This window comes from Fundulus heteroclitus, chromosome 4 (assembly GCF_011125445.2).
Source record: "Fundulus heteroclitus isolate FHET01 chromosome 4, MU-UCD_Fhet_4.1, whole genome shotgun sequence".
Lineage (NCBI taxonomy): Eukaryota > Metazoa > Chordata > Actinopteri > Cyprinodontiformes > Fundulidae > Fundulus > Fundulus heteroclitus.
In genome coordinates this window covers 16,984,536-17,003,151 of record NC_046364.1, presented here as the reverse complement: position 1 = coordinate 17,003,151, position 18,616 = coordinate 16,984,536, and the positions used below count along the sequence as shown (strand labels likewise).

At 41.6% G+C, this 18,616-nt stretch overlaps 2 protein-coding genes across 2 annotated transcripts in view; both read left to right on the top strand.

The window, feature by feature from the left end:
- Positions 1 to 6,870, top strand: part of LOC105916377 (zinc finger protein 609) — a 104,009-nt gene extending 97,139 nt beyond the window's left edge. Inside the window, exons 7-8 of the mRNA XM_021309631.2 lie at positions 709 to 1,077; positions 3,973 to 6,870. Of these exons, the coding sequence (XP_021165306.2) occupies positions 709 to 1,077; positions 3,973 to 4,016 (413 nt within the window). The 3' untranslated portion in view covers positions 4,017 to 6,870. The remainder of the gene's footprint in view (positions 1 to 708; positions 1,078 to 3,972) is intronic.
- Positions 6,871 to 8,263: 1,393 nt separating this feature from the next.
- gramd2aa (GRAM domain containing 2Aa) overlaps positions 8,264 to 18,616 on the top strand; it is a 46,368-nt gene continuing 36,015 nt past the window's right edge. Inside the window, exons 1-2 of the mRNA XM_036135709.1 lie at positions 8,264 to 8,315; positions 10,297 to 10,546. Of these exons, the coding sequence (XP_035991602.1) occupies positions 8,264 to 8,315; positions 10,297 to 10,546 (302 nt within the window). The remainder of the gene's footprint in view (positions 8,316 to 10,296; positions 10,547 to 18,616) is intronic.

Here is an 18,616-nt window from a genome sequence, read left to right as displayed (position 1 = left end):
AATATGCCTCTATTAAATTGTAACAACCCACACCAGAGGCATCCGACCACCGTTGGCAACTTCCTGTCGTGGCACCCACCATTCCTGTTATTTCTGCTGCTTTGTATTTATTTATTTATTTGAACGTCACTGATTGTGGTGGTGGTGGTACCCATGGCCCAGGTCTGTAGATTGTTCTGTCACAAAACAATTTAACCTGAGCAGTGGAACAAGTGACGCACGTAAAATGATGCATCATGTAATTGATTTAGAACTCATTAGTTGTATTTTCTACCTTTACGAGCTTTTTCTGTCACTCTGATGAGAACTATGTACTAAAATGTACCCTGGCGGTTTTATCAGCTGCACTTCTCCCAGCTGCCTTAGAGAAAAGAAAGCTTAGCTCTTGGGTGACTTAGCTTCTTTGCACGCCTTGTAATTTCAACCGCATGTTCCAGAAACACATCCTTACAACCTCTACTGTGAGCTTTACTTCTTGGACTCACAACAGACTCTTCAACTCTGGTGAATCTGTTGTTTTTTTTGGTATATTACACTCCAAGCACATTTAAACCATTGTTTCCCCCTACGTTCTGTATTTTTTTCCTCATATTTAAGAAGCAGCAACTATGTATATAACGCAAAGTATATAGTCAATATATGTCGTAAATGTAAAAAGCATCCAAATCTACATGTCAAAAATCCTTTTTTTTTCCCCCTTACTCGTAGGTTATCTGTCTGGAGGTTATCCGTTTTCTACGTACGGGGGTAAAATAGCAGGAGGTGACGAAGGCAGCGAGAAATCCCGCGCTAGCCCCACTGTCACTAAAACAGCAACGGACTCCAAAGCCCTGGACATGCTGCATCAGCACAACAGCCAGTACAAGAGCAAATCCCCCACGGTTGGCGACAAGCCGCCCCACGACAGGGAACGGGACCAGGACCGAGGGGCTGCCATAGAAAGGGAGCGGGAAAGAGAGCGTGAGAGGGACAGAGACAGGGATGTGGACCGGCCGCGCTCCTCGCCGTCCCAGCGCATCATGCCCTCTCACCACCACTTGGGATACCCGCTGCAATACGACCTGTCCTATGCCACAGGTAGGTCGGTCCGCCGTCAACCTGAAGGATCCGTTCTCAGACCGGTAGCATTTATGACGTTTTTCATATTGAACACCACATGTCTGTATGCTGTGAGCACTGTACAGAAAATCTAATTACGTTAGTGTGCACACTAACCGTGGCCGAGTAAAGACGATCCTGATTCTAGCCCACGGAATAAACTCTGGGTTTAATCTTGGTCTAACAAGATTTTTGTTAGTTGTGGGAAGATGCCAACACCGGTCCAGAACCCTGAATAGTTTCCAGTTCAAGAGAGGCAGGCAAAATACCGACACTAAAACAACACCGAGCTCACTGGCTGCAGAGCAGAGGAGCACAGGTGGCTTAGAAACGACTCAACAATGCAGACACCGACCCCAGTTTAAAATAGTAATGGCCGTGAGTTGATGTCTGTCCTGTAGAAATAAACCTGTTTCTTTGTCCAGGGTTTATTTGAGTGGAGCACCCTTGGGCGTCACACTGTACTCTTCAATTACATTTATGTCGTGAGCTACAAGGCAGCAATCTGCAAAGAAACTAAATCGTGTCCAAACAAAGCCCTCGTCTCTCTGCTGCAGCAGAGCACAATATGCAGCGCAGCTTTTAGCCTCTCAGCTCATCCACCCTAAGTAGGTCCTCTGAGGACAAGTGGATCACAGTGTTTATAATAGAGATGTTGAATGAGGCGCACAGCTACTGCGGCCTGCAGCGACATCTGGTGGCAACGCTGCCGAATGACACCACATCTGACTCAGTTCATGAGTCAGGATGGTGTGAATCACCTTTCTGAGCAACAAAGCTGCTTTTAATGAGCTTGTTGTTGCTTAAAGGAACATTTTGGGTGACATGTGTGGAAATGCTGGACAGGATATTGCAGAGTCGTCTCTTGGTCCCCTCTCTCTGAAAGGCAGGACACTTCTGCAGCAGCATAAACCTCTGCACTTGGAAACAGTTTCATCTCAGATCCAGTATTGGATATTTGTTTCAGTTCAGCTCCATTTGTTTTAGCATTTCTGCACAAAGATGTAACTGATGCATTCAAGGCAGGGCAATTTTATTTATAAACCACCTTTCATACACAGGGGAATCTAAAGTTCTTTACAGGACATTAAAACAAATAGAAAATAAAGACAAGTTTTGGTTAAATGCAGATTTATAATGCAAATTTAAATCCCAGTTTAAGTAATTTTTTTTTTAGTTTTAATTTTAAAACGGCTTTTAATCTTCAGCCTCAGGATTCAGTCAGCAATGATTCATTAATTTGTCAGATTCTATGATTGCGTCAATCCTCATAATTATAAGTTAATTGATGATTCATCAACCAGTATATTAAGCAACTTTCCTAAACAGGTCAACAATACTAAGACCAAAAAGCTTTGGACTTCCATTTGAGGGTTTTTTTTTTTTTTTGTCTCGGAAAGCGGTTCTGGTCCTTCAGCGGTGCAGAGTGCCATACTTTAATAATTCAGTCAAATTTCTCATGTATTTAGCTCAAACAGATCAATTGTAAAGAACAGTAAAATAAACTAGTACATTTCATCAGAACTACCTGGTCCGTTAGATTTTTTTGAATGTGTCCCGTTTATCACCCACATAAATGTTTGAGACGCTGCAGTGTCTCTTGGGAGCGTCAGATTTTGTCCAATGGGAGTTTCTGCAGGACAGCGTTTTCTTTCTAAAGCTGTCTGACTCCACACTTAAAGCTCCCATCCTGCCCCTGCTTGCTAATGTTTTCATTGAGAGTAGTGTGCTAAAGTGTTGTTTAGATGCCAGCGTTTTACATTTATGTCGTGAGAATTATTAGGGATGCACGATATATCGGCATTAACATCGGTATACGTTTTTTTAACATATCGGTATTGTTCTGATAAAAGTGGGCTTATATTAACAACCAATGTTATTTCCATCTAGTTGACCTTTGTGTCTGTGTTTCTAGAGCAGGAGGGAAGGGGAGTCATGCAGTTTTTGTTCAGTAATGTGACAAAGACGCATTATAGCCAGGATTGTGGTGTTTTTAAATGAAGCAGATGGTTAAAAAGACACAATTTAATCCAGGTGTCACAGATGCTTACTGGATGCAGCTCGTTGGTCAAGCCTTAAGGCAAATTACATATTTTTTACTCTGACCTTTTGAATAGTTACATATTTTACAAAATAGATCATTGTGAACACAAACATAAAGTAATTTGTGTTTACAGAACTGCCATTTCTTGTTATAGATCCTTGTATGTAAGACCTTTGTCCGATCATTCGCTGTAAATTCACAGCCCAGGTTTCTAACGGATAAACTATTACAAGCCTCAGCGTCAAAGGAGAATCTCAGTTGTCCGTAGGGCTTGTAGCTAGAGTTTATAGTTATTAAAGCTTAAAAAATGAGTAATGCTAGTAACCTGTGCAGCTGCCACCACATGCTTGCTCAGCAGGAGGGATTGCTGCAAAGTCAGGGAATGGATGCCATCAGCTGCACTCTGAGAGAGAACTTCTTACCAATTAGCTTTGAATGATCTGCTGGTGTTGACTATATGCTGTTATAATCAGAATCAAATTAGACTGTGATTGGACCAAAACCCAGCTAGATAAACTGAATTGATTTGGACCGCATTTATTTGACACTGTATGATCGGATATGAATTGGATACGCTGTTCTTATAAAGTCCTTTTAGAGGAGATTTGTGATTTAAAAAAAAAAACAAGGAAAACTTTAATTACCAGCAAATGTGGATGTTCGGTAGTGGTTCCTAATACGTTATTCTTTTAAATCTTATGATCTTAGAAGTAGTAAAAAGCAGTTTGTTTGAACATTTTTGCACCGCTAAGAAGGCGTGACTAGCCTCTCTCCACTCCTGGCCGATTATGATTAAGACCAATAATTTTTGTTTTTCTTCTCTCTCGTAGGGAAACCTGACCGTCACACCTCAACCCTGCAGAGATTCATGTGACTGGCTCACATGAGCGCAGCATCCTCTGGTTCTTACCTTTTAGACATCAGTTGAATGGTGTTTCTATCTCTTTTTTTTTTTTTTTTTTTTTAGTTTCTCTGCCCCAAGGCAAGGCAGAATGTTGTTGCTGTTTTTTGTTTTTTCTTCTCCCCATAAAAGATCCCCCTCCCTCCCTCCCCCTCCCCCAAACTCTCCGATCCGAGGACTAAAAGTTACCCAGGTTCAAAGCCATGGCTCTGCCCCTTCGCGCAGAGGAAACACCGACCCGCTGATTATCTAGTCCTTGCACTGTCGACAAATACAATGCAAAAAGAGACTCTCGGACTGCCAGAACAGCTTTTCTTGTTGTTTTTTTTGTTTTCTGACTGCATTGTTTTCTTTTTGTCACACGCAGAAAGAACATGGCGGGGGGGAGGGGGGGATTTGGGGTGGATATTGATGGGGGGGCATTGACTAAACTACAGACTGGCTTACAGTACGCCGTGAAACAACAGTATATCCTTAACTTGACAAATGTTTGGCTATATTTAGTGGGGAGAGGGGGTGCATGGTATCAGCTGCTTTCTTCAGAGACTTAAGAACCTGAGACCGAAGTTTTCCCATCTTCATCGTCATCAGTTTGAGTTTTTAGCTCTTTTTTTTTTTCTTCTTCTTCTCTGTCACATTGAGTTTCAGGGACGATGCCGTCATTTTTCAGCGAAGGGACCGCACACACCTCATGGAGAAACAAAACACGTCTCCTCTTTCTCTGTCAGCTCTCTTTCATATCATTGTGTCCATCTTTTGGAAGCGTCTGATGCTGGTTTCATTCATGTTTTCTTTTTTTTTTTTTTTCCCCCCCTTCACCACGAAAGGAGTCACTCCCACTCAAACGGTGAAGCCACATCAGCAAGCGATCAGGCCACACATGCAGGGGGGTTGCTGAGTGACTGCGCTTCTTTCACTCTGATTGTTTCCTGTAAACAATGTAAAATTTGGGCTCATGTATTTTTCTGCTGTATTATAGGCTTTTACCTTTCTGTGCATAAATGTTTGTATTTATTCAAGCATGCAACTGTTAGAGAACCTGTTAAAAAAAAAAGCGGTCTGCTTTTGCCCCATTGAGCTCAGATCCGTACTGCTGCTGGGTGTTTTGTGCGTTTTCTTTTGGTGTTTTTTGGCTTTCCTCGTCTCGCCTAGCTGGGTTTACATCTCCGTTCACACCAACGCCTGCAGTCACGCCTCTAAATTACTGTCTTTGCAACGCTGAGCTGCTAATCAGATGCAGGAAGGTCCACGTCTTTGTTTTTTTGTTTATTTTTGTTTCCTGGCCAATCAGCTGGGGTTCTTCTCTTACTCATGTGGCTTCACCGTAACAAACGGTCATCTCAGACAAATCCTTTCCCGTACAGTAACGGGAGCTCACAGGACAGTCACACCCGCGCTAAGAGCACATCATGGCCATAACGCACGTCATCAGATTTTAACAGCGGACTTTTAAAGAAAGAGAAATAAACCGTGAATGAAATGGCTGCTGAGAAGCGCCGCGTCTTAAAACACGTGGGCCCGCTCCGTAAATTTCCGGCCCGCTTAGCTTAAAGTCGACACCAGAAGCCTCGGCGAGGGTGGCCCGTTCCACCAGAGGCTCTCAAACCACGCGGGCTTTAAGTGAAATCCTATCCACACGCCGCTCACATTGATTACAGGTTACCGATCGCTGAAGGGTTTCAGGCCTTACCGTGCTGTTAGGAGCATTTTAATGACAACATATTGACCATGCTCTCATGTTTTTTTCTTAATCTCCTTTTTCTAAATCTTATTGCCCCCATGGTTGTAGTTTTTATTACTCCCCATCGAGTCCTCAACGCTAACAGTGAATCATGGCTGCCCCTCCTCCCCCCTCCTGAAGCCGTGCGTTCGCCATCAGAACGAGACGTTTTTCTCGCCTCTACGAAACTGCAGCTCTTCATTTTGAGGTTCATGGACATTCCAAGTGAAAAGGTTGCCAGTTTCTAGCCCCGAAAAATAAAAATGAAATAAAACCCCAACAAGTTCACAGGACGGTATATATTTTGACTCTGTTCACATTTTAAAGAAGAATGGCTGAGATGATTTAAAGCTGAATGTGGTGGTGTGTGACTTGTACTTAATCTGTAAGGGTAATCTAGGCAGCTGTGATGTTGTCATTAAAGTCAGTGGGGTTTTAGTACCAGCAGACTGCATATAGTTTTATCAGACAATGGTTGTGACAAGTGCATTTGTTCTCTCTCTCTCTCTCTCTCTCTCTCGCTCTGAGAGTAGTGTTATCTCAGTAGTAAGCAAAGCCCAGTGAAAATCATTTATTCTAAAGTGTATGAAAAGCCAGAAAAGTAACGTTTGCTATCAACATATTGGAAAGTGCTTGGCTCTTGTATTCTGCAGGACTGTATTTGTTTCATGGTGAAGAGTATATTTATTGGCCAGCAGTTGTCTCAATTGGTGCCTAGTCGAACATTCTTCTGTGAAAACACAGACACTTGCTCGTTTGTCTTTTTTCCCCAACCCACCTCCTGTCGCGCCCCCCCCCCTCCTCCCCCACCTTCCCTTTATTCCCCACCCCTCCCCCTTTTAACCCCACCGACCTGCACCCCCCCACCCCCCTCTCCAGAAGTACCGGAGCTGGTGCTTGCAAGGATGTTTACAATGTCTACATTTTCTTTCTATGTGAGAAATTCGGAGCTCTTCTCTCTCTCCTCTGTTGTCTTTCCCTTCAGGAGTTTGTGTAAAGTGTACATTACCATGGTTCTTTTTTATACAATACTCTGTAACTTGCCTTTGTAAATTTGGGCTGGAAAAAAATAAATCTTTTTATGAGACAATCTGTCCTGGGAACTGCTCAATGGCTTTTCTCTCCTCCGTTGCTCTCCCTGATATCAATTATGTCTTAAAAAGATGTTTTAAAAAAAGGATTCCTTAAAAAAGGTGTTTTTTTATCTTCACAAAGGGTACGTTGCATTTCAGCATTCCTTTTCTCTGCATATTGGGGGATGATGTGATTAAAGGTACTAGCCACTGTGCTATCATATGCATACCCCTTGAAGTGCTTAATACTGGATTTTATGTGATAGACCTGCAGGTTGAAGGGGAAAAGTTACATAGAAATCCCAAAATGGCCACATGTTTGAGATTAACCCCATTTACACTTTGATCCATGAATGAATTCGGTGTAAACAACTGAACGTTTAAGCATTTCTGGGAGCAGCGTTTGACCCGATCATCTACAGACCATCCAGCTCAACTGGCCCAGCAAGAAGAGCATCAATCAAGGGAAGCAGCGGGGTTACTCTGGAGGAGCTGCAGAGATCCTCAGCTCAGCTGGACAAGTCTAGTCATAGGACAAGTTTTAGTAACGCACTGCGCAACAAAGCTGTCCTTCATTGCAGAGTAGCAAAAACAAACTAAGAATGGAAAGGTTAATCCCAGTTTTACTCTCTGCTATAGCCCTTTGAAAACTGCATTTACTCTATTTAAAATGACTCTAAATGTAACAGGTGATTAGTCTATAGTTTTGCCTAAGAAGGTTTCAAAACAAATTATTATTATTCCTGAGCCTTAAAAAGGTCTCTGTGGGTAAGCAGGACCGCTGACTGGATACATGTCCAGATGGCGGCCATTGACACCATTCACAAGGAGGCTGAGCCATAAATGGTGACTCCTAAAGAAGCTGGTGGTTCAGTGCGTTGGATCCAAGCAAATTCATAGAAAGTTGAGTGGAAGGAAAAAAAGTGCGAGGACAGATGCATCAGCATCAGGCAGAACCGCAGCCTTGAGAGGATTGTCAAGCAGAATACATTCAGGTAATTGTGAGAGCTTTACAAGGAGAGGACCGAGGCTGTAGTCAGTGCATCAAGAGCTGCCCCGCACAGATTGATCTAACACATGGACTACAAATGTTACATTCCCCATCTCAAGCCACCTTGGGACCAGAGACATCAGAAACATCCTACCTAGGCTAAGGAGGTAAAGAACTGGACTGTTGCTCAATGGTTCAAAGTCCTCTTTTTAGAATAAAGTCTGCATTTTATTTGGAAATCAAGGTCCCAGAGTCTGGAGACAGAGGCACAGAACCCATTTTGCTTGAAGTCCAGAGAGGCGTTTCCACAGTCAGTGATGGTTTGAGGGGCCATATCATCTGCTGATGTTGGTCCACTGGGTTTTCTGAAGTCCATTGTCGAAGAAAGAAATCCTAGAGAACGTCATGTTTCCTGCTGCTGACAAGCTGAATGGAGATGGTGGACTTGGGACTGGCCCACACTGCAAAAGGCTGGTTTAATGACCATGGTACCTCTATGCTTGTTTGGCCATCAAACCGGCCTGACCTGAACCCCATAGAGAATCAAGAGGAAGATGAGACACCAGAACCAAACAGGTTCAGATCAGTACTACGCAGAACCACCGGCTGATCTCCATCCTGTGCTGCATGGATGCAGTAAATCATGCAAAAAGAAGCCAAACCAAAGATTGACCGCTTAGAAAGTGTGACAAATCTGTTTAAACTATCATTTTTTTAATGATCTAATGTAATATTCAAATTTTCTGAGACACTGAACTTTAGGTGTTCATTATCTGTGAGCCATAATAATCAGAATTGCAAGAAATGGGGGCTTGAAATATCATTTCTGAAATGAGTGACAAAAAGTATTGGGACTTCACAATATCATTTATTTAAATGTGCTTGTAATGTGTTTTAGTGGTGGTAAAGTTAATGTTCTACATTCAAATAAAAGACATTAAACCTGTAAAACCAGGGATTTTTCCAGTTGGTTATTGCACTTCACTGATTTGATCTCAGGCTGACATGATCATCAGAAACCAACCCATGGTGGAAAGGTTTGGCTTAAAGCAGACTTTTCTTTCTGTGAGGACCAGTGCTTTCCTGTTACCATTTACACTATATCAAGATTTACCATGTTCACCACTGTAGGAAAAAAAAAAGTTCTTACTGTGGGCTGCAGGGTGCACTACTCCATATGGCCACAGGGGAGCAGTCTCTAAAAACAGGCCAGGCTCAGATGTCCAGTTTTCTCCTGTTTTATAGCAGCATTTTAACCTGCTGGCTACTACAACATATGAGGCTGTAGTTGGAGGAGTAATGACTTTAAAATATTTTTAAATACTTGCAAAACTTTGCCTAAAATGTAGCATCTACAGACTAAATGTGAGTTTAATACATATCCAGTAGTGTGTAAAGGTTTGAAATTGTCACTAATTGGTGTTGTCTGACCTTCTAAAGTTCTGCGGGGTTCTTGAGCATTACTTCTCCAAGCTTTCTATAGATCTGTTAAAGTTTTGTTCTCCAGCAGATGGGAAATGTAAAAATGTGTGAAAAAGGAGCTGCAGCAGTCCAGAAAGACAAAGAATTATAGATATAAAAAAGCTGGAAGAAGCCAAATCTACAGAATTGAACCAAGGCTTGTGCACAGTCATATAAACTCTGATCCTGTTCATGTTTAAATTATTGAATGTATCTTTAAACAGCATATTTGTCTTCTCTTTGACGTTTATTCAGAGGAGCCTGAGTCCAATTAATTGTTTTGACATTGTTTGATTTTAAAACCTATTTTCAGGGATTGTTTTTATTATTTGCAGTCATATAAACTCTGATTCTGTTTCATCTGGTGTTCATGTTTAAATCATTGAATGCATCTTTAAACGGCGTATTTGTCTTCTGTTTGACGTGTGTTCGGAGGACTCTGATGAGTCTGATTAATTATTATTTTTTTGACATTATTTTCTATTTTCAGGGATTTTTGTTATTTTATTTGATTTATTTGGATTTTTTTTTCTTCCATTTTTGGGGTAACAAAGTGTTTCAAGCCTGTAAAATGTAATGACGTGGTGCATTTTCCACCACATCTCTTAGTTTAATGGAAATGCTGCTTAAGCTAGTCCTTTTCAACATTTGTTATGTTTTGTGACCCTGACTGTCCACGACTGACCCGGCTGTCAGCAGCTCAGCCTCTATCACAGCCTTATCTGCCTCTGATGCTGCGTTCACTGGCACGAGGCCGCCAGGGGACGTTTCAACTGCCCTTAATGCCCCTGAAGTGACTTGGCTCTGTACATTAGTATAATGCAACATTAGTGACGGGGAGTGATTACGCCGGGGATGATTTTGTGGAGTGTAAATGGGAAATCTGATTATGCTCCCCGCTCCTGGCTTGGCAGAAGGGAGGAGGGACGAGCGGAGGAGAGATTCAGAGGGGGAAGGGGGGGAGGGCCTAAGATACCAATGTGCTGAGCCAATGGCTTTTCCACACAGCAGCTGGCTGGCATCAGGACAGGACAGGCCGCCTGCAGGAAGGATACCTGGAGGACACTCGTACCCGCCGCTGCTCGTCGGACAGCGAGGGCGACTTCCAGGAGGTGTTCATGGGATGCACTATCTACGCAGCCAGCCCTAAGGCTCTGCCTGCCGACGAGGCCCGAGGCCAGGACAGATACTGCCAGCTCCCCCACTACAGCCATCCTTATGGTAACTGCAGTCAGAGGATAGCAGCCTGCAGAGCCAGGTCAGTGAACACCTCACAGGAAGTAAACACTCTATTTAAACAAGGCTTAAAGCTCAGCCAAAAGACATTGGTGCATGTCCTCTGGTGTGATTTGTTTTTTCCACAGCAGATAAGTTATGAACTTTTTTAAATTCTGCAGAAAAGTGAAAGTTGGGGTTCATGAACCGAGGGACTTCAGAATCAGAAGCAGATATAAAAGCAAGTTATTTTTGCGGTGTGAGTTATTGTCATTTGTGAAAGTCGTGACAGAGAAGCTCCACAGATGGAGAAGAGTGAAATATGAGCGGATTAAAAGCGCTGAAACGGAGGGACCGACCGAGGGAGGATATCAGCCGGCAGCATCTGTCACATGTGTGTGCCACAGTTTCTTTGACTGCGTTTCCCTCAAATGACTCCTTTCACCCCTGCACTTCAGACGTCCATCAGTAGAAAGTGTGTTTTACTTGTTGCACACAGAGTTGGTCTAAAGGCTACGGAGAACTGCAGTGGGCTTGCAGACGTGAGACTTTTTGAATGTGGATAAGTTCTGTTCAGTGCGATTTACCTTTCCTCCCTCGCTCTATCAGGAACGTAGCTGGTATTAAGCTACACCCGGAAGGAATGGTGCTACCGGGACGTCATTTTAGCAAGCATGCATGCAAATAATGAGCATGGACATAAGTGGTGGCATGTGGAGGGACGTAATACTTGAGTGGCTTACAGTAAAAACGGCGAGCAAGGGCTATCAGACACAGTGGATGCCTTCTGTACCCCCAAGGGTGTAATAAAACTAAATCTACACAGGTTAAAGTAGAGCAAATAAAACAGTGATTATTGTAAGTAAAGTTGCACCAAGCATTCGGCCTAAAATCAGAATTGCTCGGTTTTTGTTCGATGAGCTCCGATCTGTGAAAGACAGGCCGAATGCTGACAAATTAGATTTATTTTTTCCCCCTTGTTCATTAAATGCATCAAAACAAGAAACTTCTGCTGTTTTCAACACTTAAATCTATAAACCAACGGCATGTACTTATCCAAGTCAAAAGGTTAGAGGCAGATGCTTTGAGCGTTCGGTGATGAGACATGCGATTCATTTTCAGCTGAATTCAAAACTGCAACTTCTGTCCAACACCCTGCAGTTCCTGTTCTCTCTGTGTTATAAATCTTAATGTAAAGAGTCCAGATCGGTCAAACTGAGAATCAACAGGACAGACGTCTAAGAAAGCTGGAAACGGGCATGGGAGAGGAAAAGCCTGATCGGTGCATCTCAGATGTTAGTATTTTCATCCATGCATCCTTCTGATTTGTAATAGCTGCTTATCTTAGAAGTGTTGCCGGGGCCTAAGGTTCTCTAAATAACATTCATACTACCAGATTGTGCAATGTTTTTAAGTTCTTGTGCAATACGGCTGCTCAGCACTTTACAACTCTCTTCCTTTTTTTTCTCAAGTGCCTTTTCCGACCTGCAGGCTGGCCTCTTTTGACACCTGCGCTGCAGAGTCATGCTCCTGTGACACTGCCTTGTGGCAGCATAAGACTTAATTATGACGGTAGTGCACGTTGCAAACCTGCTTTTGTTGAGCTTTAAGTGTGCCTTCACAGAGGTGCAGCTATAAAGTCGTAGATTCTGGTGGTTTGCACTGTGCTCCGATGAAGAAAACGATTCCTCTCCTTTCAGGGCATCAGCAACAATATGACTTGAGTAAAACAAATTCAGGGTTTTCACATTAACGTTTAACATTTTTTAATTCCTCTGTAACATTTCGATAATTCTAAAATATTACAGAAAATGTTTCTGCTTTAACAGCGACATTCCTTCTGTTTTTAACTTCATAGTTAGACCAGAGGTCGTCCAACTTTACAACCCTAAGAGCCATTTTTGCCTTCGGTCCACCTAAACCAAATTTGTTTAGAGCCGCAAAAGCAACATGACCTTTTGGAAACAAAAAAGCCTTTTTCCTATAGCAAATTTGTTTAGATCTTTAAATTAAATAACCACAGTCGTATTACTTTTAAAGGTCAATACACTTTCTTTATTGAACTGTTCAAATATTTGCTAATCTATTGACAAAAGCAAAATTGCTTCATAAAAAAGTAATAATCATTACACCTTTAGTGTCGTTCTGGCAATGTTGTGCATATTTTTGCATTAAAATGCCTAAAGAACTCAGCTAAAGCTAGCATTTGTACCGTAAACATCTTTCCGCTTTGCAACATTGCTCAAAACTTCTGCATATTTGGTCAAAACTTAATAAGAGCCACAGTGGAAGTTCTAAAGAGCCCCATGGGGCTCCAGACCTGCAGATTTCAGACTCTAGCGTTAGGCAAAGAGGTGTAGCTCCTAATATTCTGAAGTTGAACTCCAACAATTTAAGAACAATTATAGTCAGTAAGCTGACCAACGATAAAGACCAGAACAAATACTGAGAGGGCGCAACTATGTTTTCAGGTTTTTGGTAGTTTGCACACATTTACTATAACCTCTATTTGGGGAAACAACAAAAAGCTAATTCTTTATGCAGCCAAACCCTCTTTCAGTCCTAGGGTTTTACATGTCGTAGAAAAATAGTGTGGACTTTGCCACAATCTAAAATGATTTGTAAACAAAACCGAAGAAATTCCACAATGTTGGTATTTATTTAGTGTGACGACCTCAACAGAAGTGCTGTGATTTTGCCCCTTTGCTAGTCTTAAGCATGCAGTTAGTGAAGCACAGCAGGGGGAGGACTGATGATCTGGGCTTGTTTCACAGCCACAGGACCTGGGCAACTTGAAAGATCAGCTCCTCCGTCATACCAAAATAATCTACAGTCCAAAGTGAGGCCATTTGTCCGACGGGGGACACCTGGCCCAAACGGGGTCAGCACAACAGGACAGTGGTTATCTTCTGTGTGTTTAATGAACCACGGGGAAAATCAGCTTCCACTACCGCTTTATCCTGGCGTTTGATGCAAGATTTTCAGCAGGTAAAATCCATATTGAACACTTCAACATTTTCTTTAGTTTAAAACTTTCTAATGGTGCCTTTGAGATCAAATTCACACCAGAAGTCAGTAAAACTGAAGGAAGCCACACACACACGAAACCAAACAGTCCAACAATGAAGTTTAGGGTAAAAATGTGAATGACAGAGAGAAAAAGTGTTGAACACACTTACAGAAATGAATTAAAAATCCTTTGTAGAAAACCCTATCTTGGTAATGTCCTGTATAAAGGAACTAGTCACACCCTTCCACAGAAACTGCCCTCAGCTTTTGAATGCTATGCTCTAACATTAACTTATTTCCATAGACTTTCAATTGGATACAAGTCAAGTGTTTTTAGGGTAATGTATTACTCAAAACATTTTGTGGCTGCAATGACATCCATAGAGCTAGGCTTTGGGTACATCTGACCAATATTTCCTCAGTGTGGACTGATTCCCCCACCTGAGCCGTGGATCTCTGCAGTTCATCCAGAGTCACCACGGCTGCATCTCTGACCAATGCTCTCCTTGTTCAGCCTGTAGGTTTAAGTGGACGGCCTTGTCTTGGTAGATTTACAGCTGTGTCAAAGCCTTTCCATTTCCAGATGATGGATTGAACGATGCTCCGTGAGATGTTCAAAGCTTTGGAAATCTTTTTATAGCCTAAGCTGCTTTAAACTTCTCCACAACTTGATCCCTGACCTATCTGGTGTCTTCCTTGGACTTCATGAGGCTGTTTCCTCCCCAATGTTCTCTCCACCAACCTCTGAGGCCGTCACAGAGCAGCTGTATTTCTACTGAGATCAGATCACACACAGGTGGACTCTTCAGTCATTAGCCACCATCAGATAACTTCTGAAAGCAATTGGTTGCACTCAGAGAAAAGGGGGCTGGATACCTTTTTTTGCACACCGCACTTTTCAGTTCATTTGTAAAAAAAAAAAAAAAACATTTTCAATCATGTATAATTGTGTTTTCCCTCCACAATTGTATACCACTTTGTGTTGGTCTTTTCACATAAAATTTCAATACAATATATTTATGTTGGTGGCTGTAATATGACAAAATGTGGAAAAGTTCATGGGTTGTAAATATTTTATATATATATATTTATATATATATATATATATATATATATATATATATATATATATATATATATATATATATAAAAGAAATATAGCTACTAAAATGCAATGTAAATTTTATTAAGAGGTGTTCTTTCTATTTTACTTATAGCCGTATAAATAATATTAAAAAAAAACTACTAAGTATTATCTATAAAAACGTATGTGATGTATATTTCTAGGTTGTGCTTTTGGCTTCACTCCTCGGCTGATCGTCGTTCAGGTCCGCTGTTGCTCCGTGGGGTAAAAAATAGCCTGGGTTTAATCCCCAGCCCACACTGACTGATAGGTAAGCTCAGCCCACCTCCACAGTGGGACACGCTGCTGAGCGCGCCGCAGCCCCGCGAGGCTCGCTCATCTTCCTTGTTGTTGTTGTTTACCCACGGGTGGGTAAGAAGGCCGCGGCTCGCGGACGGTTCTTCCGTGGATAAAACTCGCTAAATGAGATTGGAGAATGCAGCCGAGGGCTGAGGAGCAGCGCGCTTCGTGGTGCCAACACGGCAGAGAGAGTCGCCGCAGATAGAGAGCTACAGGTAGGAGACAAGGCGGCGAGGACAGGCGACAGCTTCCGGTTGGGATTTCAAAAATAAAGAAACGCGCACTTTTAATTTGCGCATTGATGTACTGATAAGCGCAAACATGTTTTTATTTGGACTGCACTGTTATATAACCACTGTTGAACTATTTTAATGTAAACGACGATGACTCAAAGTAATTTAAAGACACGCAAAGGTGCCGGAGTATCGTAGCAGTGTGTAAACTATCATCCAAAAATGAATAACTATCATTATAATGTATTATGCAGAATACATACAATTAGGCCTTAATCACCTATACCCTTGGTGAAAGCGTTCGTTAATCTAATATAGTTTAATTTTATTTTGAAGGAAAACATTTATTCCGGTATTAAAGTGTTTTTGCTCATCTTTCCAACCCTTCTGATGCCAACAAACGCAACGCTTATGTATAAAGAACGTAGAAAAAGTTAAGAAATAAAATCCAATTTGTAATGACGTTATCAAACGGTGTCTTGTGATTTATTCTGAAATAAAGTAACTTTCCCTTTAAAAGAAAATGGTATCCTGAAAGTTATAACATTTAAATTAAAAATGGACTTTTCTGTATTTGTATTGTAAACCTATATACCTCACAGTATAACACCTAATTATCAAAAAGATGTCTTTATTCTCCCGCACTGTTATTTTTGCGACTTCTGTTTATCCTTAAAGCCCAGCTAACCATAAACAGCACTTATTGTGCTCCCCTTAATCTTCAGAAAGGTTAACGCTGGAAGCTTTTGTGCAGACTTTAACACACGTCTCTCATCAAAGGCTGTTTTCAGGCACTTGCACAATGGGGAGGTTATTTCAGGAGGCCTCAAGCAGCGCAGATGTCAGAGTCCAAAGGCTGGACTTCTGTTGCACTTTCATGCCCGTAAAATACGACAAGAACAAATAAATACGATGTGCAGCAATATAAGGCGAAAAAAGATGCACGGATGAAGGAGGCACAAGCGAAGAAGAAAACAAAAAGAGAATCATGTTGCCATATAGATGCATCCGAGCTGTGAGGATACTATACCTGAGTTGCAAAAGTGGCAGGTATTCATTTCCTGCTTTGCATTTACTTTGGTTTTGTTTGTTTTGCAATCATGGCATTGTTTGTCTAAGTTTTAAGGCACACACCAGAGTAACCCTCAGCAAGGTCATCATATTAAACATTCTTCCCCTGTACACATGTTTTTTCCCCCCCAGGCTGCTGTTCTGCGTTATCCTGCAGTTTCTAACAGCAAAGGTTGGTTAGACAAATGTAGCTGCTGCAGTCCTGGCAATTTGTTTCTATGTAAATACTCTGATTAAAGTGCAGGAAAAAGACAGGACAGCACTGTAAACCGATAGTGGCAGTTACTTCTAGTTTGGAAACGGGATGGTGACGCAACACCTGTAGCTGATCATCTGACACAGGCTTAAAAATAATAATAATAATAATAATGTGGTCCATGTTTGATAGCAGAGCTTCCAGTCGTTTGCATAAAACAACAACAACATGGTTGCAGGGAATGGGGCAGAGAGGGCGCTTCGACCGTCTCACTGACTAACAGCCCTAACAAGATTACAGCTTATTGGATTGGAGGACGTCTTGTGACAACACCAAATGTTTCTCCTCAGAGACAAATAAGGGCATAGGTATCTAGATGGGTAATGTATGGGAGTATGGCATAGGTCTGAACGCTCACTGGTCCAGTCCCACGTATGAAAATCCTTTGATCTGACCCTTTCCTTTGCAGCTCTGGCTGTGATTAGGTGAACCTCTACCCTTTTGTAGCCTTTAAGAGGTTTGCTTTCAGTATGGCCCTGCCTTATCAACTTTAGAAAGGCTTCTCTGTCTCGGCCTGGTAAAAAGCCTCACTTGAGCTGTGGATCATCTACGTCATTGAGTGTTATCAGAGTGAAAGGGCCGCTTGATAAAATGTAAATCCCACTTTTAAAACCATCTCTAATTTTTATTCCATGATTGCTAACTACTTCCTGTTGGTCTATCACTTGAAATCCATATGAAATGCACTGATGTTTGGGGTTGCCATGGGATACCGTATGAATACTTTTACTAAGGTCTGTAGATATTGCTGCTGCTCCTGGTTTTATAGGTCATGGTCTTGTCTATGCATCTCATGTTTAAGGGGCTCATTTGAGAATATTACTTCAACGACATCAAAAGCTGGCTTTGCTCTGGTTAATTTCATCAGTCTGAAATTTCTCAACGCAAGATGCTTTTGCAAGTATTCCTAAGAGGGAAGTGCTTAAGCAATTTTCTCTCTTCATCTTGGTATAAAATGTGATCAGTGCTACTCATTGATATCTATCTATCTATCTATCTATCTATCTATCTATCTATCTATCTATCTATCTATCTATCTATCTATCTATCTATCTATCTATCTATCTATCTATCTATCTATCTATCTATCTATCTATCTATCTATCTATCTATCTATCTATCTATCTATCTATCTATCTATCTATCTATCTATCTATCTATCTATCTATCTGATCATTGTTTTTATGTTTCGTTTTTTTTTTTTTTTGCAAATACATTTTTTTAATCTTCCTCTTGTCCAGTCTTAATTTTCATTCACACATTGTAGGACACAAGGACTGGACTGAAATATAGTTTAAAAAAAACAGCCAAAATCCAAAGAAAAACACTTTCAGATAACCTGCAGCTCTATGAACCAAGATTACGTGAAAATAGTAGGAAAAGGCCTGGCTCCTTAAAAAGAGCTTCTTGAATTTGGAGATAGTTGTGGTTTAAAAGTGTCAGGTTAACCATGACTTCAGACACTGCTACCTGAGTTGCATGCAGGGGATCGTTTCTTTAAGGCATGATAATCACAGACGATTGATCATCCATTTTAAGGATTTTCAGGCCTCCATTCACATGAACATGATTAACTGTGCATGGCCTGTATGTTGCGATGTCACCGCCACGTTAAACCAAAAACAAAGACAAAAGCATAGCGTATGAGACTAGCGCTTGCTGTTACATCCGACGCATATTGGGTCAAGGGTCAGGTTTGTGTTTGTGGAGTTGATTTCATTTTCTTGTGTGTTGGTTATCTGCACAAAACTCCCACAACCTGAATCACCCGAGCCACCAGCCTTTACGTTTTCGTTGGAAACGTACAAAAAAGTGAGTTGGAAAGCAACCTTTCATTAGAAAAATAGAAATCTTACAAGCAAAGACTCAAATAGGAGGGTGATTCTTTAGGCACTCCCCTGTTTAACTCATTATGACGCAGAAAGCTACAATTCAATTATAAATTGACTATTTCTCTGCTCCATGGTTATGAAAGTAAATTTACATGTAGACCCGTATGAGGGCTGTCGTTTGGCACACCCAACACGCCAGCTGTCAACCATCAGAAAACAGGGACGCTGGATTCTGCGCCGCTACTCTTCAAGCATTACATGCTACTGCTATCTTACCTGTTGTGATTAT